The 22,975-nt window shown below is 41.1% G+C and overlaps 1 protein-coding gene across 5 annotated transcripts in view; it reads right to left on the bottom strand.

The window, feature by feature from the left end:
- The window catches only part of AAK1 (AP2 associated kinase 1), a 279,025-nt gene that overhangs the window by 58,840 nt on the left and 197,210 nt on the right, over positions 1 to 22,975 (bottom strand). For 4 of the 5 annotated variants that reach the window (XM_043983286.1, XM_043983290.1, XM_043983288.1 and 1 more), the window contains exon 13: positions 8,134 to 8,366. In XM_043983286.1, the coding sequence (XP_043839221.1) occupies positions 8,134 to 8,366 (233 nt within the window). The remainder of the gene's footprint in view (positions 1 to 8,133; positions 8,367 to 22,975) is intronic. The other variant, XM_043983287.1, reaches the window with a different exon arrangement.

Below are 22,975 nucleotides of genomic sequence, written 5' to 3'. Positions count from 1 at the left end.
ATACCCCTTGGGCTCCCCTTTAATTTTGATTCTTTTGATCCCTCAGGATACACAGCCAAAGCATAGTACTAGCCTTGTGGTTTTAAAATGGGTTTTTGTGGCAGCAATGGACTTGGGATCTCTGAAAGTGCTGCTCAATATCCCAATGGAAATCTAGCTTCATTTCTTCCTCAGGCACAGAAGACAGTGTGCACAAACTAAATAAGAGTTCCCTTCGCTCATCTGCTGGCACACCGCCATCCTCACCAGCCAGCTCTTTGTGGTGGAAGCAGATGTGTCTAACTTGACAAATGGAGTCATCTTTCCTCAGCATAATGCTGGAATCTGCTCTGTTCTGCCCTGTGCCTATTATTCCCAGAAAGGTTCCTCAGCTGAATAGTATTACATGGTCTGGGTGAGGGGACTTGCCATCAAGGTGCCCTCTGAGGTTGGGTGTCATCTCCTGGAAGGGCTATAGTACCCAATCATCATGCCACTGAAAGTTAGGAATTTCAAACATCCACAATTGATCTAAAAATAAACCAGTGGCAGAGCTGGGGTGTGGGGTGGGTGCTGTTTTTCTGCCCAGTGAATTTCACTTACCCCATGACTTCAGTTGGCAGAATAACCATCCTGGAAACCAAAGACTGAAGGGCCTGAAGAATCAGTCTTCAAAAGGAGTAAAAGGAGTGAGGACATTGTAATTACCAAGCCATGGCAGGGCATTAGCAGGCTAATGAGGCAAGAGGAAAAATACGCCATATATACCCAAACAACTCTCTGCTCACAAAGGCAGGTGCCACCCCAGAAGAGGGCTTGTCTCTGAGGAATCTTTCATGTGTTCCTGCATGGATGTCCCTGCTAGAATCCTAACACACAATTGGAACAGCTTGATTGTTTCACCATGAAGCACAGAGGAATTTTTTTTTTTTTTGGTGAGGCAATTGGGGTTAAGTGACTTGCCCAGGGTCACACAGCTAGTAAGTGTCAAGTGTCTGAGGCCGGATTTGAACTCAGGTCCTCCTGACTCCAGGGCTGGTGCTCTATCCACTGCGCCACCTAGCTGCCCCACTCAGAGGAATTTTTAAAGCTATCTAATCAGCCAATGATGGCTTTTCATAGATGACGCTGGCTTTCAACAGGAGGTTTGATGGGTATGTACAAGTCCTTAGACATGTGATGAAGACGGGGACACATCAGGGACACACCCTTTGTCCACATGTCTCTTGATTTCATAACAAAATTCCTGTTGTTCTAGGGCCAGGATCTCATCCTAGTCATGGTTGCTATATTGACCAAAGCAGTTCCTTATTTTTTTCCCTCTGCTGGAACCCCACCCAGCCACCACCAGAGGTGGCATACCTATTCCTTTGACAAATTTCTTAGCTACATAGATCTCTTATTTCTTTTCAGATTATGCATCCTAATTCAACTCATTTTTTCAGATGGCTTTGTCTGCTGTTCTTCAGGTCAAGATTAATCTTTAACCAACTTAATTTTCCCATTCTTGTTGAAAGCATAAACAGCTATCTTCAAAAAACACAACAGCTATCATTTCTCATTTCACCAAAACAAGTGGCAATCCCTACTCCCTACTGCAAAATTCTCTATAATAAATCCACCCATTTATTCACCTAAAACACCTCCTTTCATGTAAACTATAGTTTTTATCCAAGGTTCTTTCTAGCTCCCACATTCCATACCCCCCTGCCTATGTTAATAATAACTAACATTTATATAACACTTACAATGTTCCAGACACAGCACCTTATAATTATTATCTCATCTGATCATCACAACAACTGTGAAAGGTAGGTGCTATTATTATGCCCATTTTGCAGATGAGGAAACTGAGGCAAACAGGGTTAAGTGACTTGTCCAGGGTCATACATCTAGTATCTAAGGCCAGATTTTAACTCACGTGTTCCTGACTCCAGGACCAGCACTCTATCCTTTATGCCACCTAGCTGCCTCAGTAAAATGTAAAATATGTAGAATGATATACAGATCATTTCAGAAAGTGACCATAGAGATATATAAGCAGGGAGTTAACTGGCATTGATTCCCTCAGGGTGATGGTGGTGATGTCTGAAATGGGTTGGCTGTCCATGTTCTTATTAGCTCTCCTGGAAAGTAGAGGACCACAGCATTGGGTCCTTCACAATCACTCAGGCTATGAGACTAGAGACCATTCCATAAAATAAGGAACTAAAGATATTTATTTAACTTGAAAAGAATTTAGGCAGTAAAAAGGATAGCTGTCTTCAAATATTTGAGGCCATGTCACATAAAAAGAGACCAGGGATTGGCTCTGCTTGGACCCAGAAGCCACACCTAGGAACAATGGAACAGAACTTGTAAAAAATCATATTAGCCTGATATATAAGAAAACATTCCCTAATAATTAGGGCTGTGAAATGTAGAATGGTTTGTCTTTGGAAGATAGGGGGTGCTTTCTTATGGAAGGTTTTCAAGTAGCAACTGAATGACCATTATGCATTGATGTAGTAGAGGGGATATTTGGCTGGGTTCATATTTGTTGGATGAGATGACTTTTGAGGTCCTACCATTTCTGAGATCCTATGATTCTGTGAGCCTAGGGAACTTTAAGATGGTGCTTTTCCCTGCTCTTATTACTATAGAAGAGGCAGTTAAGGTAGCCCAGTGGATAGAGGATTAGGCTTGGAATAGTGAAGCTTCCTCTTCATGAGTTCAAATCCAGCCTCAGACACTTACTAGCTGTGTGACCCTGGGCTGGTCACTTAACCCTTTTTGTCACAGTTTCCTATCTGTAAAATGAGCTGGAAAAGGAAATGGCAAACAGCTCCAGTATCTTTGTCAAGAAAACTCCAAATGGCGTCACAAAGAATTGACCATGAACGAACAACCACAACAACATTTCTATAGGAGTCACTGACCTTTTACCAGCTATTGCTAAACAAAGTACATTTAGACCCTGACCTTCATACCTTAACTCCCCAACCCACTCTTTATAGTGGGTTGGGGCTGGTTCTAATCTCTTCATGGTTTGGGAGGACATGGGCCTAACAACCACACCTGGGCATCCCCCAGTGCTGGTCAAGAGATTACATCAACAAGACAAGCAAGCCTCAGACTCAGAGGCCAAAGAAGCCTCTGATGAAGAGGAGTGCCTTTAACAACTTTATCATTGTACTGTAACGATTGGAATGACGCCACCTGCTGGAGACTTACTGTAGAAGAGTTCCGCCCATGAAGTGAAGGTCTTTGAGGGCAAGACCAGGAGTCTTTTCTTTGGCGTCAGGAAGTGACGCGGGCTAATGGGAGGAGGAAGGAAGAGACTGGCGCTCAGTCTTGTTCTTTTTCCTCTGGACTCTGGTGGAGAGCGGAGCTAGAAATGTGCTCTCCCTTTAATAGATAGGAATCTAGGCCTTTCTCTCTCTTTACCAAATTCTTATTCTCCTTAATAAATGCTTAAAAGTCTAACTCTTGCTAAAACTTATAATTTATTGGCGACCACTCATTAGATATTTTAGACAGTTTAGCTAGAATTTTAGCCCTTAACAGATGGCTGACCACGAAGAGGAAAGCTAAACCTCAGTCTTCTTCTGATCTTCTGGTTGGGTAAGAAATTTCCCCTACCCTCTCCCTTTAACTAAGTACTGGCGCACTGGCTGTGTTTTCCCTTTAAATTTTTTCAAATGGACCTTTTAAATTCCCTAATTACCCTATTTTTGATTTTAGTCTGTTTAACCAGACAAATGGGAGATAAGATCATGTTAATGCTTTGTTTTTGTGGATTTTCTATTTTTATTTTTATTTTTGTTAAAAGAGCCAGCAACTTACTCAAACAAGGAAATATCTCTCCCTCTCCCAACCATGCTTTTTCAGAGAAACCTGAAGAGATTCCCGCAGCTTTTCCCAGTTCTAACACTAATTGTTGCTTTAATTTTGCATGCCTGGAGGCAATGACCCACCCTCTAGAAGCTTTTAATCCCCTAGCACCTGGAGGCAAAGTGGGGGAAGAGGAATCCAGGCCTGAGTTCAAAATCAAGTCTGATTCAAATTGCTCTGGTCCCTCCCCTCCTCTCCAGACCCCACCCTCTACTCCTCCCATAGCCAAGCCCATTGCTTCCCCTGCCTGGGAAGTCCAGAGAACTGATGCACATGCTCAACTTTCTCTAACTACATTTGCAGCTTCAGGCTCAGCCCTTCCCCAGCCTGGCTGTGCTTCTGAGACAACCTTAGAAAACCCTTTAAATTCCACATATGCCCGTTTTGTTCATAATTTTGCTAACCTGCTTTTGTCTTTAATTAGTAATATTATAAAGCATTTGTATGGTGAAAAGACTGACAGACAATATAGAGGGGTTAAAGAAGAAAAACTCAAGCTGAATAAGAATGACAATCATCAACATAGTTCAAGACTCTGCTTCTTTTGCCATGGAAGGGTATATATTTTACAGAAATGTAGAAGTAAGGTATTGATATGAGTATTGGGGATTTTAGATATCGGAATCAAAAGTGTTCTGAATTCACTCAGAGTAATAGTATCAGTTCAGAGGTTACATAGGATTTCTATGCTATTATATATACATTTTCAAATTAATGGTACGGGTTTATTTTCATAGAGATTTTCATGCTTTTGAGATTGTGTTTTATACTTAGTTTTTTAAAACAAGGAGAATATTTGTAAAAGCTTTTTACAGTCATGTGATCAAGTTTAGATTTTATAATACTCTTATTGATATTAAGTTCATATTCATTTAGATTTCCTTAGTTTGAATTTCACTGTCTTTTATTGTTCCATGTGTATTTTCTTCTATTCATTTATCTAATTTTTAAAAATTGCAAGATGGTTTTGATTTCATAATACAATGTTAATTCTAGGAGTATTGTGCTCCCATATTCTGAGTTGTTTGTTTTTGTTATTTTTTCTCAACTGATTATTTGATCAAACTCTTTAAAGCATTTCCCTGGCAAATTGGTTGCCATGGCAAGTGTAAATTGATTCCAGAAGTATTATTTTTGATAAGCATATTCAAAAAAAAAAAAAAGAGGGGAACATTTGTAAAAGTTTTCTTTTTTTAAAAAAAGTTTTCTTTGAGATTCTGTTGTGCTTTAACTTATATTTAAATATGTTCTGATTTTTCACAACAGTAATTGTATACTAAGTAAAAAAAGGGGTATTATTTGAAATTGTTGCATAATTATATATTGTGTTCTGAGTCAAGATGTATTCACATTTTTTGCAATCATTTATTATCCTCAATTTTTAAATCCATATGAGACTTAAATAAGGATTATGGGAACTTATCATTTAAGACATTAATTGCCTTTATTCTGAGTTATCAGATGCCAGTTGGCCAAGGTGCCATCCAATCACAAGAGGAATACATGCAAGAGCAGACACTGAACTGTCACATGAGGGGAGACATGCATGAAGTCAAGGTATGGCCAAGGGAATGGCTTTTGACAAATGTTGAGGTTGGATTCTCTTGGTTTAATATTTTATTTTATTTTTCCCCACAATATTGTACAGATGGCTGGAAGTATTGATCCCACCCATCTCACTTCTACACCTGACTTCTATGCTCCCTCCTATATGCCTGATGCTATGGACATCTCAATCCCATGCATCTGATTAAGTCTGACTCAGTTTCCTCCAGTATGTTCGGTGGCATGGACATATATTCCATCCACCTATTTTAAGGTTGGCATACTGTATGGGCAGTACATACTGCTCAAGTGTGGGAGTGCTCATATCCCATCATTTCTCTGTTCTTTTATGGTAACCCCCATAATTATCTCAGGTGTCATGATAAATAACAGTGTTGAATTTGGCCTTGACATCTGTTACTAATTATATTAGATTTTTAAATTTCTCATAATGGCATGAGGATAATTAGGTAGATGATGCAAAAAAGTGATGAAACAAAGATAAAAATTATTTTTAATAATTAATATTGCAGCAATTGTCTTCTCAATTACCCTCCATAAGGGGGGACTATAGTAATATTATAATTTTAAAGAATGTTTCAATTTTTGTTTTATTATATGTTTCATGTGTAACAACCAAGATTCTGAATTCCCTTAGACATGTTTTTGAGAACTTTCATTGTTTGATTTGATTATTGACAAAGCTATTTTAAAGTTGTGTTAAGCTCAATTTTGTAGGAAATTTTCCTGGCTGATTACCAGCATCCACACATCAACCCCTGAAAAGATTTCCATTCCATGACTACACCTAGAGGACATCTAAGAAAAGACTTTCAGAGACTATAAATGAACAGTTTTGTTTTGTTGTTGTTTTCTCTTTTCTCTTTCTGTTATAATATACACCATCTGTAACATGTATTCTCTGCAGAAGCCCTCCCTTTGCAAGACCAATGTCAAAGCGTTGGTTCATGAGGACAAAAAAATCGCCCCTCTGGACAAAAATTTCCTCTCTTCCTTTTCTATATTGTTATTAACATATTGTTAGTTAGCATAGGTTATTATATTCTGTTATTTTTGACTGTTTCATCAAGGAAAAGTACCGTTTCTTGAGGAAACAAAGCGGGGAACTGTAAGGATTGGAATGACGCCACCTGCTGGAGACTTACTGTAGAAGAGTTCTGCCCATGAAGTGAAGGTCTTTGAGGGCAAGACCAGGAGTCTTTTCTTTGGCGTCAGGAAGTGACGCGGGCTAGTGGGAGGAGGAAGGAAGAGACTGGCGCTCAGTCTTGCTCTTTTTCCTCTGGACTCTGGTGGAGAGCGGAGCTAGAAATGTGCTCTCCCTTTAATAGATAGGAATCTAGGCCTTTCTCTCTCTCTTTACCAAATTCTTATTCTCCTTAATAAATGCTTAAAAGTCTAACTCTTGCTAAAGCTTATAATTTATTGGCGACCACTCATTAGATATTTTAGACAGTTTAGCTAGAATTTTAGCCCTTAACAGTACAAATACATGGAGGAAGGAAAGGAGAATGAATCACTTGTACATCAAGTTCTCTAGCCATGCTCCACTGAATTTTCTCTAAAATTAATTCATATATAGATAAAGATTTGAACTTTGTACATCTGGAGGCACAGTTCTCCATATAGAAATATCTCCTCGTATCTTGAACACAGTACTTTGTCCCTTATCTTACTGCACTTCCATACTCTGCCTTTGATGGATCTTATCTTCTGCACTAGATTGTGGGCCCCAGGAGGATAGAAATTGTAAGCCCCATGAGCTCAGGGACCATGCCTAACTTTGCATATCCCAGAAGGTCTTGTTCATTATAGTTACTCAACAGATTACTTCCTATCGCCCCATGATCTCTCCCCTCCTCTGAACTCATAGCACTTATTTGGCTGTATCCAGTCAGTTCACAAATTACTCCTTTCAACATACTTTATGCTCCAGTCAAACTACATCACCCTCTGTCCCCTAAAACTGCCATATGCTCTTTTTTTTTCTGGATACTTCCTGTTCTTGGAATGCCTTCTCCTTCCCAGGTTCATTTCTTGAATTTCTCTCTATTTTTTAAAGCCAAACGTGGACATGAAGTCCAAGATGACTAACAATCTTCCTCCTCAGACCCTATGTTGCAAGCACTTTGTTCTACTACTCTCTGATGTTCTTATTCTTTATTTCTTATTTCCCCCAATAATTATAAGGTCTATGACAGCAAGGGAACATGGTTTTCCTCCAAAAACTCTCTCTCATTGTAGTGCCCTGTATATAGTAGGGGCTTAATAAATGTTTGCTGAAAGAATGATGTAATTACACATGTATAACTTGTATCAAATTGCTTGCTGTCATGTGGAGGGAAGATGGAGGGGAGAGAAATTTGGAATTCACGGTCTTACAAAAATGAATGTTGAAAACTATCTGTGCATGAAATTGGAAAAAACGAATGACTTTTAAGTTTAGGGGGAGAATACATCAAGTTTTTGAAGTTAAAAAGAAAAACCCAAAAAGAATGAATGATGAATTAATAGTTCCTAAATTCAGAAAACTGAGTACTTCATAATTAGTTCAATATTGGCTTGGAGAATGTGTAGCAGGCAGATTTTTTTATACCTTCAAGATGTTTTTGCAGAAATACAATCTGCAAGGTGTATTTTAATTGGTTGAAAGTTCCATTCCCCATCTCTGCTCCCCACAGCTGGAAGGAAGACAGAAGGAAGAAAGGAAGCACGTACTTGGACTTATTGAGGCTGGCTTCAGCCGCAGCTGCCTGGAGCAACTGAGTCGACTGGCTGGCAGGAACACCAAAGACGGCGCTGTGGGTTACATCGCTGAGGATTCTCCTGTGTCCAGCCCGCTGGGCTTTGGGGGATGAGGGAGGAGTGAGAGATCCAAGCTTCTGTCCCTGGATAGCAGGGGGTGGGGTGGTCTGAGCCTTTGCTTGTTGTCTTATTGGTGCTTGCTTCTGCTAGGAAAAGAAAAGGAGAAGGAAAGGAAGGAAAAGAAGAAAGAACACTGTTTGAAAAGTGACACAAGGACCGGAACAGCCAATTTATGGCAATAAGTTGCCCCACCAACCTCCCAAATTGGATAAATGGGCTCTGAAAATATCAAGTGTGGTGTGGAGACTGAAACCAGCTGATGGCATATGAATGTGAACCCTCTCAGGAAATCTTTATAGAATAACCACAAACAGTCAGTCAGTCTCCTAGCATTTATTAAGTACCTACTACGTGCCAGGTAAGGTAGCTAGGTGGCTTGGTGGATAGAACACTGAGCCTCCAGGAAGACTTGAGTTCAAATTTGGGCTCAGAATACTAGCTGTATGACCCTGGGCAAGTCACTTAATCCTGTCTACCTTAATTCCTCATCTCTAAAATGAGGGGGAGAAGGACCGTTTCAGTGTCCTTGCCAAGAAAATCGCAAATGTGGTCATGAAGAATCAGACATGACAGAACAAATATAAGAAATTCAGGTTAAGTAAGGAATAACAACTAAGAGCCACAGGCATGCAAATAATCATATCTCTCTGTAGTCCGATCACATTAACAGGCACGTAATAAATCTCTGTGGAGTTGCTGAGTTTAATTTAGAGACTATCCAGCCTAACCCCATTTTAGAGATGGGGGAAACTGAGGCCCAGAGAAGTTAAGTAAAGTTCTATTTCATTCCAACAGTATTTATTAAATACTTACTATGAAACAGTCAATCAACAAGTATTTATAAGTGCTTACTATGTGCCCAGCACTGGCTGTGGGATACAAGTACAAAGAGTGAAATGATCCCTACTCACAAGAAGCTTACGTTCTAACGGAGACAAGAAATACATATCAAAATCTGTATCATATATGTGTGTATATACACACACACACAAAATATCATAAATACTATAGGCAGGAAATAAGAATATAGAACATTAGAGCTGGAAAGGACCTTAAAGATCATCTTGACAAAGAAGAAAACTGAGGTAATGTAAGGTAAAGAGATTTGCTCACTTTGAAGATGAGGCTCCCACCTAAGACTGAGAGGTTGGGTGAGATTTCTCTGAAATGAGAGGGAAGGGCCTGAAAATGTACACAGTATTCCATCCTTTCCTTCAGTGGAGGCCAAGTCTATATCAATAAGCTATAGTCTTTCAGCTGGGATTGGAATGAGGCACCAGAGTAAGCAGGATGCCAAGGAGAGAAAAAAATAAAGAAACTACTTATAGCCCCACTGATAACGCAAGGGCTAAGACAATGTTGGCCATTTTTATTCTCTAAGTCAAAATGAAAGGCATCATGGCATAGTAGATAGAAGGCTGGTCTTGGTGTTTGGAAGAGTAGAGTTCAAGCCCTGTTTCTGACACACACTGTTGGTGTGACCATGAATAAATCACTTAACCTCACAGAGGAGCTGCTTATAGGGATGAAATGACATTTCCAAGTTCATCTTCTTCCAACCCACCCCAACCCATAAAAAATGGTCAAACTGTCACTGGAGACCAGGAAAAATAGCATTCAGATGGCTGAATAGTTCTAAAAACAACATATTCATTCACTCCATTCATATACTTATTGATTTACTAAGCATCTACTATGCACAAGGCATTCTGATAAGCACTCATCTTAATGCACTTACTGTATTAATACCGTACTAGTGACTAATCCTTCTATTAGGTTATAAACTCCATGAGGGCTCTATCTTATCTAAATTTTGTTATATCCCTCAGTGGCTCCCAAGAAAGCATTCTGATTAGATATTGTTGTTCGGTTGTTTCAATCATATCTGGTTCTTCATAACCCTATTTGGGATTTTCTTGGAAGAGATACTGAAGTAGCTTGCCATTTCCTAACCCCACTAATTTTTTTTTTTGGGGGATGGATGAGGCAATTGGTGTTAAGTGACTTGCCCAAGGTCACACAACTAGTAAGTGTCAAGTGTCTGAGGCCGGATTTGAACTCAGGTACTCCTGAATCCAGAGCCGATGCTCTATCCACTGCGCCACCTAACTGCTCACCCTGCTCATTTTACAGATGAGGAACTTACTTACTTACTATGGGCTAAGTGACTTGTCCAGGGTAACACAGCTAGTAAGTGTCTGAGGTCACATTTGAATTTAGGTCTTTCTGATTCCAGGCCCAGCATTCTATACACTGTACCACCTCATAGCCCTCATCTCAGGACACCCTACATTTGGTTTTGTCATCTCAGCCTACAATCCTAGCTCTGAAAGAAATAGATAAGGGTAAGCTGGATAACATTCACAAACTATTTTGAGCTCCTCAGAAGAAAACCATAAATTCATGAGGGACCTCAGATATATAAGTGACTTGCCCAGGGTCACACAGCTAGTTAGTGTCAAGTTTCTGAGGCTGAATTTGAATTCAGGTCCTCCAGAATCCAGGGCTGGTGCTCTATCCACTGCACCATCTAGCTGCCGTGACATTCCCTTTTTTTTTTTTTAAAGTATTTTAAAGTACTTTACTTTTTCACAATTACATAAAAAGAAAATTTTCAACATTAACATTTTTTTTGGTGGGGCAATGGGGGTTAAGTGAGTTGCCCAGGGTCACACAGCTAGTAAATGCCAAGTGTCTGAGGCCAGATTTGAACTCAGGTACTCCTGAATCCAGGGCCGGTGCTTTATCCACTGTGCCATCTAGCTGCCCCCTAACATTAACTTTTAAAAAACTGGGGAATAATTTGTAATTTTATAACTATGACTCAGTTCTCTATATAAATTGAGAGATGAGGCCTTTATCAGAGACACTTGCTGTAAAAAAAAAAATGTTTCCTAGCTTTTTGTTTTCCTTCTAATCTTAGTTGCATTGGTTTTGTTTATGCAAAACTTTTAAAATTTAATATAATCAAAATCATCCATTTTACATCTTATAATGCTCTCTATCTCTTTTTCCGCCATAAATTCTTCCCTTCTCCATAGATCTGACAGGTAAACTATTCCTTGCTCAAGGAGCTCACATTCTAATGAGAAAGATAATATGTAAGTAACTAAGTACATACAAGATAAATATATATTAGATGAACAGTGATTTGAGAAGGGAGTTCCAAATTTTCTCCCTCCCTTACCCCTAGCCCTCACAAAGGGCTCTCTGTAATTTACAGCTTCATCATGGTGACACTGGTTTATATTATTGGTTTTTGCAAGCACTGCCTCTCAATAATTACAGGAGAAAGAGTCCCTGTAGCTTAGAAAGAAATAAGACATCAGTGTGAGTATGTGCATGTTTCTATATGTATGCGCATGTGCATACATGTATACACTCACTGGGCATGTATTGTGTGTGTGTGTGCACATGTGAGTATATGTGTTTTGGGGTAGAGGAGCCCTCCTAGAGAAGTCCACAGAAATGCCCAAGAATCAGGGGCTGGTCAAGATGACCCAGCGGTACCCAATGGGCAAGTGCCATGAGATGGTAGCCAGGATGACAGGAGAACCTGCTCTGTAAAGCTTGAACTGGTTATGTACAACACTGTGGCAGGAGACACCAATGATGTTGTAATGATGGTGAACAGAAGATATGGGATAAAAAAAAAAAAAGAAGAGATGGGATAGCCTCTCCATGCTTGTTTGAATGGTGGCTCAAGACTGGCCGTGGGAGAAGAAAGAGGAGAAGCCTAGTACTCCTTGGTGAATAGGAAGCCCTCTATTCTGGGGACTGGAGTGGGGAATGTAGTTCTGCTCTGCTGCAGTTTAGCCATTCTGCTACGCACTGCAAACCTGCTCTGCATAGATTCTAGCCAGAGCTGTGTGATCCAATAAATTAGATAAATTCAGGTTTTCTTTCATTGCCAGGGAAGCACCATGTGAAATAAGGCCACAAACTGATTGCTACTTGACTGAGCCAGGAGGTCTGCTATCCACAAGAACTATGTCACAGAGCCCATTAGCTGTTCTGATGGCCAGACTTAGAAAAGGGATTCTGAGGATGGGTGTCTCATTGTTTGAGATATGCTAGAGATGGGACTGAATTCCTTTAGCTCTCAAGGCAGGTCATAGTAGGGGAGGAGTAAGTATGAACCTGATCACATACCTACAGTAAGAAGCAGTTCACATAAGTGGTGGTGGATTCTAGTACCCAATGGATTTAGGATGCAAAGAAGGAGGAAGTAGTTATGACTAGAGCACTGCTAACTTTCTTCTGTAAGTGGAATGTTAGATTGAATAAACATTTATTAATATGCAAGGCACTGTGCTAGATACTGGGAAGAGAAAGAAAAGGAAAAAAAAATGAACAGTTCCTGCCCTTAAGGAACTTACATTCCTGCTCTGGAGGGAAAGGGGATACAACCTCCTGGGAAAAGTTCTTCCTAACATCAAGTTGTGTCAGAGCCTGGTTTTCATCCCTGAGGAGATGGAAGAACTTTCAGAGATCCTGGGAATCAATAAGTAACTCCACATGATTGGCCAAAAATCCATAGGTTAAGTTAGGAGCCAGACCTGGAGTGCGAACTTCACAAAGAAAGTATATTTTGGAACAGAACACAAGGAGAACAAGGAGGGCTGGAATGCCTCAGTGCACTTCTGGATGTGCCAAGCAAGTATACAGAAGGAGAGTACCTTAGATCTCACTGGCCCAGTCAGGTCTATTTTATATACTCAAGAGGGAAGGCCCACCCTAAAGATAACACCTCTCTGAACACAGTGAGGCTGGTGCTCAGAGGACAGAAACATAGTCTATCTTCGAAGCTATTCCAACTAGGGCTGGCGTCACTTCCTGACGCCAAAGAAAAGACTCCTGGTCTTGCCCTCAAAGACCTTCACTTCATGGGCGGAACTCTTCTACAGTAAGTCTCCAGCAGGTGGCGTCATTCCAATCGTTACATTGCTTTGATTCTTCTCTTATAACATGACTAATGCAGAAATATGTTTAATGTTATTGTACATATGTGACCTATATCAGATTACTTACTGTCTTGGGGAGGGGGGAAGGGAAGGAAGGAAGGGAGGGAGGGAGGGAGAAAAATTTGAAACTAGAAATTAAAAACAAATGTTGAAAACTATCTCTACATGTAACTGGAAAATAATAAAATACTTAAAAAAAGAAAAAAATAATAAAAAAAGGAATTAGCCCCGAGAAAAGTTTGCTTCTTACTCATTCCCATTCCTCCTCTTTATGAGTTAGACTTTTAATGAGAGGAAGACAGTAGAGTTCTATATGAAATGTGCTTTCACACACCCCCCCCCCCCACAAAAAAAAAAGAAAGAAAGAAAGAAATGTGCTTTCACAGGCCTATCATGGGATTTAGAATTAGAAGAGACCTCAAAAAAGCACTGAATCAAACTTTCTCCACATCATTCTAGCTATAAAAGAGTTACTGTTAGGAAGGCTTCCTTTAGCTAGCAAACCCCATTCATGCAGTAAAAGGCCCCATTGGCTCCCACATACCACAGAGCATGGGCCTTTTTGGCCTCAACCCAAAGTTTCAGGGTCCGTTTTATTTCACACACCTCTGTCTGCCATTTATAGTCATGTGACTCTACATTCCATTGCTGATGCCTTTACTTTTTCAATTTGGGAGGTTAGGAAACTTAGATTCAAATTATCACCTTTTCTTTATTAGTTGTGACCCTGGAAGAATAATATCATCTCTTGGAGACTTAATTTTTTTTTTTTAAGTGAGGCAATTGGGGTCAAGTGACTTGCCCAGGGTCACACAGCTAGTAAGTGTCCGAGGCCGGATTTGAACTCAGGTCCTCCTGACTCCAGGGCCGGTGCTCTATCCACTGCGCCACCTAGCTGCCCCGAGACTTAATTTTCTTGAATGTGAAATGGGACTATCACCAGGCTGTGGAAGGGAAGTACTATTCAATCCATATAAAGTTATAATTCAGTTTTGACTCTTCAGGTTCAACAATCTCTTCATTTTTTTCCTTCTTATCTTTCCCCCCCGGATGGTAAGCTTGATTCAACTTTGTTCTGAATGTCAGTAACCTATTCTAAACCCAAGACTCTGATGATAATGATGATGACAATACTTAGCATTCACGTAGGACTTGGTCACAGTTGCTATCCAACTCATTTGATGCTCGCGGTAGTGTTTATGAGGCGGGCACTATTATTATCCTCATTTGCCAGATGAAGAAACATGTTGAGAGAGGTGAAGACTTGCTCAGGGTAACACAGATAGGGAGTAAGTTTCTGAGGTAGGATTTGAATTCAAGTCTTCCTGATTCCAAGTCTAGTACTCTATTCACATCACCACTTAGCTACCTTATTCTTTTCATTAAAGTGATTCCCCCTCCTACACTGGGAGTTTTCTTTTCTTTTGAAGGGCAATGAGGGTTAAGTGACTTGCCCAGGGTCACACAGCTAGTAAGTGTCAAGTGTCTGAGGCCAGATTTGAACTCAGGTCTTCCTGGATCCAGGGCCCCTGCTTTATCCACTGCGCCACCTAGCTTCCCCCTACACTGGGAGTTTTCAAGTATTTGGAAAGTCACCATTTTTTTTGGAGTTGCTTAGGATACACCATGGTAAGGAGGTCACAAGAGACCTCTCTTGAGATGGCTTTGCAGTAAATGAGAATCCACTGCAAATTCTTGGGGTTAGGTGGTTGTTCAAGGCCTCAATTTACAAAGGCAGATTATAAGACTCAAAGATGTCCAAGGTCACGTAAGTAGTAAGTTGTCAGATTCAGTATTTGAACCCAGGTTCTCACCATACAAATCCATTGTCCTTTTGGCTGCTCCATACCCCTTCCTTTCTTCAGCTCTCTGATGGCTTAGATATTTTGGTTAGGAGTTCCTAACGAGTAGAAAGATCCAAAGGCCTGAGCTTACAGAAATTGAAGTGCTCAATTAGGAAAGGCCACAGGTCCTTATGCCTCAGGGGATGTTGTGGGACATAGCCTGACTCCTGGTGGAAGGGGACCCCCTACATCTGAACCCAAGAATGAATGTGAATAATGCCATTACCCTTCAAAATACAGAACTGGATGCTCAGTTGCCCCAAGTTCTTGTCTGGATCCTGGAGAGTCTGGGCCCAAGCAGAGGACCTTGTAAGGAGGCTGCTTGTTAAGCTGACATCTGCTTGGTATTTAAAGGTTTTACTGGCAACTTCTTCTGAGGCAGGAGAAAAAACACTTCCAACACAGTGTCAAGGCTCAAGTATCTTAAAAGAACAGCAGGCTATCTTTCCTGAAGAGGAGTACCAGGACGTTATTGGAGTCTTGATTTCCAAACAAAGATGCTAATAAAGGCAACAGATTCACCTTACCACTGCAATTAAAAGTCTATGTGGTGCAAAACATTTGGGGTCAGAGACCCTTGGATTTGAGTCCTGCCTCTTCCACTCAGACTAACTGTGTGACCTGAGGTAAGGTCATTTACCTTTGAGACTCAGTTTCTCCCCTGTAAAATGGGGGTGATTACTTATCTTGTTCTACCTTAGGTTTGTTTAGAAAAAAGTTCTCATTAATCTGGAGAGTGCTGTGGAAATGTAAGCTATTACAGGGTGATATATAAGAATCGCCCCTATCACTCTAAAGGCTTCTCCAAGAAGCCCTTTCCCTACCCTGTGAAGACCCTACCTCAAAAGCTTGCACAACATTCTGCTCTTCAGGAAGAGCAACAACTATTCTCTCCCTAAAGGTAGGCATCTGCCTCAGCCTTAAGGACAACCAGAATCACTGGGGCTGTGAGAGTCCACAGCCCAGGTCTCCCAACTCCCAGGTCAGATCATCTCCCACTCACCAGATGGTTCTGCCTCTCTCTTGCCCTTCCCCTAGTCCTCACTGCATGTTCCTTCCTCCTTTCCTTCTGTTCTCAGCCCAGGTTGATTCTTACCACGGGCTCCTGGACAGGGGCTGGCTGTTGGGCTGCAGCCGGTTGTGCCCATGGCTGGAGTTGGGAGGGAGCCTGTTGCTTTGACTGTCCCACTGCCATAGCTGTCTTCTGCTTCAGCATGGCCTGCTGAGCCTTCAGCAGCAGCAGCTGCTGCTGTTGGTAGAAGTTCTGCATCAGCCGCTGCTGGGGGCTCCTTGGGGCGGCACAGACAACTGAGCAACTGCTTGTTGCTGGGCTCCCTGGTGGATCACCGCGAAATGGGGGACCAGTAAGACAAGATGATGAGCAAAAGCTTGACCTTAGGACTGTTCCCCCAAAGGAGACAAGCTTTAAGTTACATCTAATCCCAGCTCAGAGGGGCTGAAGTCCTGGGAAAATACCTCCTCACAGCTCATCAGATCAGCATGTAAGAGACAGAATAACAGGAGAACTTTTTCATCAGCTAATCCATCTCCCTCATTTAACCGAAAAGGAACATAGGATCAGACAACTAAATAACCTCTCTTGGTTCCCTATTGCCACTCAGATTAAATACAAACTTCTTAGGTCTCCATAACCTGGCCCCAGCCTACCTTTCTAGTCATATTTCACATTATTCCTCTTCACATATCCTATGCACACCAGCCAGAATGGTGCCACCTTTTCCATAAAGCCTACCTCAGTCTCTCTAGTTGTTAAGTGTTCTTTCCATTCTCAAATTTCTTCCACACTGTATTTTTTTCCTACGTTCATGTTTTTGTATGTTCTGTCTGCCTCAGTTTCCTCATCTATAAAATGAGGATAATAATAGCATGTAGACCCCAGAGATGTGTGAGGATAAAATGAGATAATATTTTTGCTGTCATCTCCAGGGTCCACTTAATCCCAGTGCACTGTGTCTGATGGGCAATTAATAAATGTTTGTTCAATTGAAAGGACTTGCCTCTAGGGAATAATAAATTGAAGTAGGCTTCAAACTCAGGATTCAACTTTCTGATTCCAAACCCCATACTTTTTCCAATGTATTATGTGTCAGATTCAATGCTATGGCTTGCATCGGTAGCCCCAGTGACAAATTATTATAAATTATTATTAAAAATAACAAAAAAACCCTTATTCATGTACTACTCTGGGGCACAGAGAGAAGCCTTGGTTCTTGGAGCCTATGGAAACAGAGCACAATCTCTGACAGGTCTTACAAAGATGGAAAGAATCTGAGGATGGCCCAATTACTAATGGCACATCTATCATTTGAGGACCAACTATGCCAAGGTGAAGGAGCCTCACCACTCGCAAGTTGATCAAAAAGTGATGAATTATGAAGCTACGTCAGTGAAGACTGTCTCCTAAGGCCTGCAGGGGTTGCCCATAGAGACAAGATTGTAGCTTCTTCAAATACTAAGGTAACTAACAACAACAACAATGGCAGCATATGCTTGGAAAGCACTGGGTGCTGTTCAAAAGACTCACTGTTCATCTCATTTTATCCTCGTTTCAACTGCACAAAAAGACTTTACTGTCATTTGACAAATCAAGAAATTGAATCACTAAAGTTCAGTGACTTGCCTGCCTAGGATCACAGAGCTAAATAAGGGCACAGACAGTATTAGAACTCCTCTGACTGAACTCACACTGGGAGGCTCTTTCCACCACACCGTGGGAGGTATCTGAGAATGAGCATTACTCTTCCTATGCAGCTCCATCCCAACTTAAGGGAAATTATGTATCTCACCATCCTCAGCTTTGTGTAGCAGCCTAATCTCAGTCCTTGAAAGCAATTCTCCTTTACTATCATGCCAGCTTAGAGAGAGCTCTTCATACCCTACCCATACCTTGACCCATTCCAAAAACATTTCAACCCTCACTATACTGAATTAAGCCAAGGACCATCTAGGCAGTCGAGTGTTCACATTGGATAGAAAGTTAGATCTGGATTCAAGATCTAAGTCCAAATCTAGCTTCAGACAATTGCTAGCTAGTTGTGTGGCCCTGGGCAAGTGACTGAATTTCTGACTGCCTCAGTTTCCTAATCTGTAAAATGAGGAAAATGATAGCACCTAAACCCCAGAGGTGTATGGGGATAAAATGAGATAATATTTGTAGAGTGCTTTGCAAACCTTAAAATGCTATATAAACGCTAGCTCTTAACCTCTTGACAAATGAGATCTGAGACTTAGAACAGGTTAATGAAACTAAAAAATAAAACCAAATTAAACTCAGGGCTCAGGAACCAGGCAACCAGCTGAAGAGATCATATTTGTGGGGACGGAGGAGTGGGAAGTCAAGGTAGAATAATAATAATAATAATAATAAGCAACAAAGGGATAAAAGATTAAAAATTTATGACTGAATAATAACTACTCCCTTTAACAACTACAAAATACTTTCCTCAGAACAAGTGAGTACAGGTGTTATTATACCAATTTCACAGATGAGGAACCTGGGTTAAGAGATGTTATACGATTCACCCAGGTCCTCAGCTAATAAGAGAAGCCAGGATTGGAAACCAGGTTTCCCAAGTCAATGGTTAAAAAATAAGGTAATGGTAGAAAGGAAAGATGGAGTCAGATGACTGTGGTTGGTAGACAGTGGGTTACATAATAAAATGGGCCTTTAGGACAAGGTAAGGAAGGGCCACTCTCTGGTGGGACCAACAGGCTTCTCACATCATGAGGGAGGGTGGGTGGGAAGGAAGGTAATCTGTTTTTGAAGGAAGCCTACCCAATAGTAACTCATCTTAGGGGGTGATTTAGAAACAGTTTATTTATGAGATTAAAGCTTCTCTTTCTGCATCTCCAGGAAGCCACCCACTCAAAATGGGAAGCTCGGAAAATAATTTTTAAGTCTGGGATTTATTACCAGTTATGAAAATAAAAAGTAAACTAAGATGAACAAAAAAGGCTCACTGCTAGAGCATGACAAGGGTTACTAGGTGTAAGAACAGGCTTACAAAGTAGATAGTACAAGAAGTATTATTAGCCCCAATTTAGAATCGGGGGAAAGTGAGACTCAGAAAGGTTATATGACTTTTCCTGGTTACATAGCTAGACAGTGTCTGAGCTAGAGCCTGAATCCAAGGTCGAGTTACAAAGCTAGTTCACCAAGCCAGGCTACCTCTCTTAAACATCCTAAGGAGCCCTAAGCCAACTGCGATCTCTCCCACTTCTGATTTCATTCATCTATCCCATAATGTTACCTAGAGATATGCTTTACAATACTATTTAATTTTTCAAATATTGTTGCCTTATCTTCCTGAAAGGAAATCCTGTGTCATATATACATTGTTATTTTCCCTATAGCATTGAGCACAGTAGCAAGAACTCAGATTTACTTCTCACCCTAAGACCTCCTTTCATCATGTCACACTTTCTTAGTGGAGATATAATAACAAACATAAATAAAAGGCTGAACATCCTCACAAAGTCTGGAAACAGGAGGGCTGATGAGTCAGTGTATTTTACACATTATCAAAGGGAGAGGGGGTCCTGAGGTGGACAAAAAGATCTAGTCTGCTTATATTGGAAAACCGCTATTTTCCAAGCTCACCTATCCTGATGACAGCATCCTTCAGGACTATCCAAATCCTTCTACCCATACTCATAAACATTCTGATCTTAATTTCAGCACCTCAACGTATTCTTGGGAAGAGAAGAGGTTGACATGTCAACGTGCATATTTCAGTCCATTTGGCAGTGATATAACTTAATATTCAGAGCACCCAAGGTTTCACCAGTACAGACTACACTCTCTTCCTTTGATTTAGTGGATAGTCTTCAAAAACTGCAACAGGGGGCGGCTAGGTGGCGCAGTAGATAAAGCACCGGTCCTGGATTCAGGACTCCCTGAGTTCAAATCCAGCCTCAGACACTTGACACTTACTAGCTGTGTGACCCTGGGCAAGTCACTTAACCCCCATTGCCCTGAAAAAAAAAAAGAACAAAAACTGCAACAGCCAAAAATTTCATCATCCTGTAGACAACTTGGAGATGAAGCTCTCAGAACTAAGCTAAGTGGATCCTCAGGTGACAGCCATACAATCCATGCCCGGCAGAGCAGAGCCCAAGGTACCTTCCCGAGCCTTCATGAATAACTGGAGATCTTTAGCAGATGGGCAAAGAGAGATGTCATCGTAAATCTTAAAAGTGATAAATCCTCCTCTAAGGATGGCTGAGTTTTTGTTTTGCACGTTGTTTCCCTCATTAGACTATGAGCTCCTTGAGGGCAGGGACTGTCTTTTGCCTCTTTTTGTATCTCCAATACCCAACACAGTGGCTGGCATGTAGTAGGTGTTTAATTAATGTCTAATGATTGATGGGAAACTCAACTTGAAACAATGGGTCAGCATTACACCCCAGCAATTGGCCAGTTGCTTCTTAGTTAAATGAAGTTATGGAGGCATTGTGAAAAACAACTCCATCTTTCAAGGAACAGTTCAAGCCCTACTTCCATCATGAAATTTATGCTGGTAACTCCTACTTACAATAAATTTTCCCTAGTATGTTTCACACAATTTGCCAAAATGTTGCTATTAACTCTGGTGCAAGTTACCATTTTCTCTTGGTTGAGTTACTATGATATTCTTCTGATTATTCTCTCCGTGTCATATGATCCCCTTGTACCTAAACCATTCTTCATGTTTCTACAAGATGTATCTTCCTAATGGACAGGTCTCTTCACATCCTTCTACCACTTAAAAACCTTTCTTGCTACCCTATTGCCTAGAGACTGAAGTGCCTACTCATTGGTATGGTTTTCAAGGTCTTCCACAATCTGCTGCCACCCATCTGCTATTTCTCTAACAGAATGTCAGAGCTGGAGGGGATCTTGTAGTTTAGCAGTTCTCAAACTTTTTGGTCTCAGTACCCCTTTTACACTCTTGATGACTCTCTCCCCCAAAGAACTTCTGGTTATGTGAGTTCTATCTATTGCTATTTACCATATTAGAAATTAAGATGTCTCAGTATCATTGTGAAAATAGCTTTGGTCTCCATGGCTCCCTGAAAGGGTCTCAGGGACCCCCAGGGGGCCCTGGACCACATTTTAAGAACTTCTGTTGTAGATCACTTGGTCCTTGGAATCCAGAAGACTTTCTAGCACTAGATAAAGATCATTAGTGCTATCCATTAGAAAACTCAAAGAGAGGAGCAGCTAGATGGCGCAGTGGTAAAGCACCGGCCCTGGATTCAGGAGTACCTGAGTTCAAATCCGGCCTCAGACACTTGACACTTACTAGCTGTGTGACCCTGGGGAAGTCACTTAACCCCAATTGCCTCACCCAAAAAAAAACCAAAAAAACCTCAAAGAGAATAAACTTCTTGCTTTGGATCTCAGAGTTCTTGTTTCTAACATGAACAGTCTGGATTAGATGCTGTTCATGTTGCTATGTCCCACCAAAGTGGACTTCCCATTATCCATTCCATGAGCACTTTCTGTTTATTCCTACCTCTGTTGCAGTTATTCCTGATACCTGGAATATCACCTCTATGAATGCCATCACCTCTATAAATAGAGTCCCCGGATTCCATAAGTCAGAAAGGATTCTTGCTTCCAATGAGCTCCCATGGCACTCTATGATGTTCTGGTATGTACCTTATATCCCCTGATATGGAGTAAGGTCGTTGAGGGTAGTCTTGCCTTATGATCTTTGTAATTCCCCTAGTTCCTAGTACAGGGTTCTGAACTCAATACCTGCTTAATAAACTTTGATGGATGATGAATGTTGCTTGGTAATTGTTTCATATGTATGTATGTCTTACTACTCCACTTCATCGTATTCTGTTGTTTAGTCATTTCAGTTAGACCACTCTTCATGACCATATTTGGAGTTTTATTGGCAAAGATACTGGAGTGGTTTGCCATCTTTCTCCAGCTCATTTTTACAGATGAGGAAATGGAGGCAAGCAGGGTGAAGTGACTTGCCCAGGGTCACACAGCTGCTAAGTGTGAGGCTAGATTTGAACTCAGGAAGATGAGTGTTCCTGACTCCAGGCCCAGTGCTCTAACCACTGTGCCACCTAGCTGTCCTATTTCATCCTATACATGGTTGCCAAATATTTTTCCTTAAGCACAGATCTGACCAAGTGACTCCTCTACTCAATCACCTCCAGTGGCTTTCTGCCTCAGGATAAAACACTTCTGTTTCACTTTTAAACCCCTATACAGCCTGGCTCCAATTTACTTTTCCAGCCTCATTGGACATTGGAATGCCCCTTCCTGCACTTTGTCTACCCACCCAAACTGGCCTTCTTACAGTCCCTCACATGAAACTCCACCTCCTATCTTCATGCCTTTATACTAGCTACTCCCAATGCCTAGAATCACCCTCTCCTTAACTCTGGCTTACTTCCTTTAAGAGAAAAGCTCAGGTATCTCCAGTAAAAAGTTTTCCTTATCCCTCTAGACTGCTAGTGCCCCCTCCTTCTATAAGTACTTGTGTATACAGACAGACAGACAGACAGACAGACAGACAGACAGACAGACAGACACACACACACACACACACACACTCTATTAAAATGTAAACGCCCTACCAAGTGTCTCATTCTTTGTACTTATATCCCATCACTCAGCTGGGTGCCTGGCACAGTAGATGTTTCATAAATGTTTTTAGATTGAGGGAAGATACATCTTATCTGCTCAATGCAATTGCAAAGCCCTTGGGAGGAAGGGGAGTTGTATATTTCTTCATTTTTTTACAGTGCCTAATATGATCCTGGGTAGAAGGCAACTCAGTGAAGACGTCTTAACAGCCTGAAATCAAGGGACAGGTTGGTGGATATACTTCGTAAAGTATAACTTTTAATATTACATGA

Source organism: Dromiciops gliroides, chromosome 2 (assembly GCF_019393635.1).
Source record: "Dromiciops gliroides isolate mDroGli1 chromosome 2, mDroGli1.pri, whole genome shotgun sequence".
NCBI lineage: Eukaryota > Metazoa > Chordata > Mammalia > Microbiotheria > Microbiotheriidae > Dromiciops > Dromiciops gliroides.
Note: the sequence above shows the minus strand (reverse complement) of the source record. Positions and strands in the feature narration are given on the sequence as shown.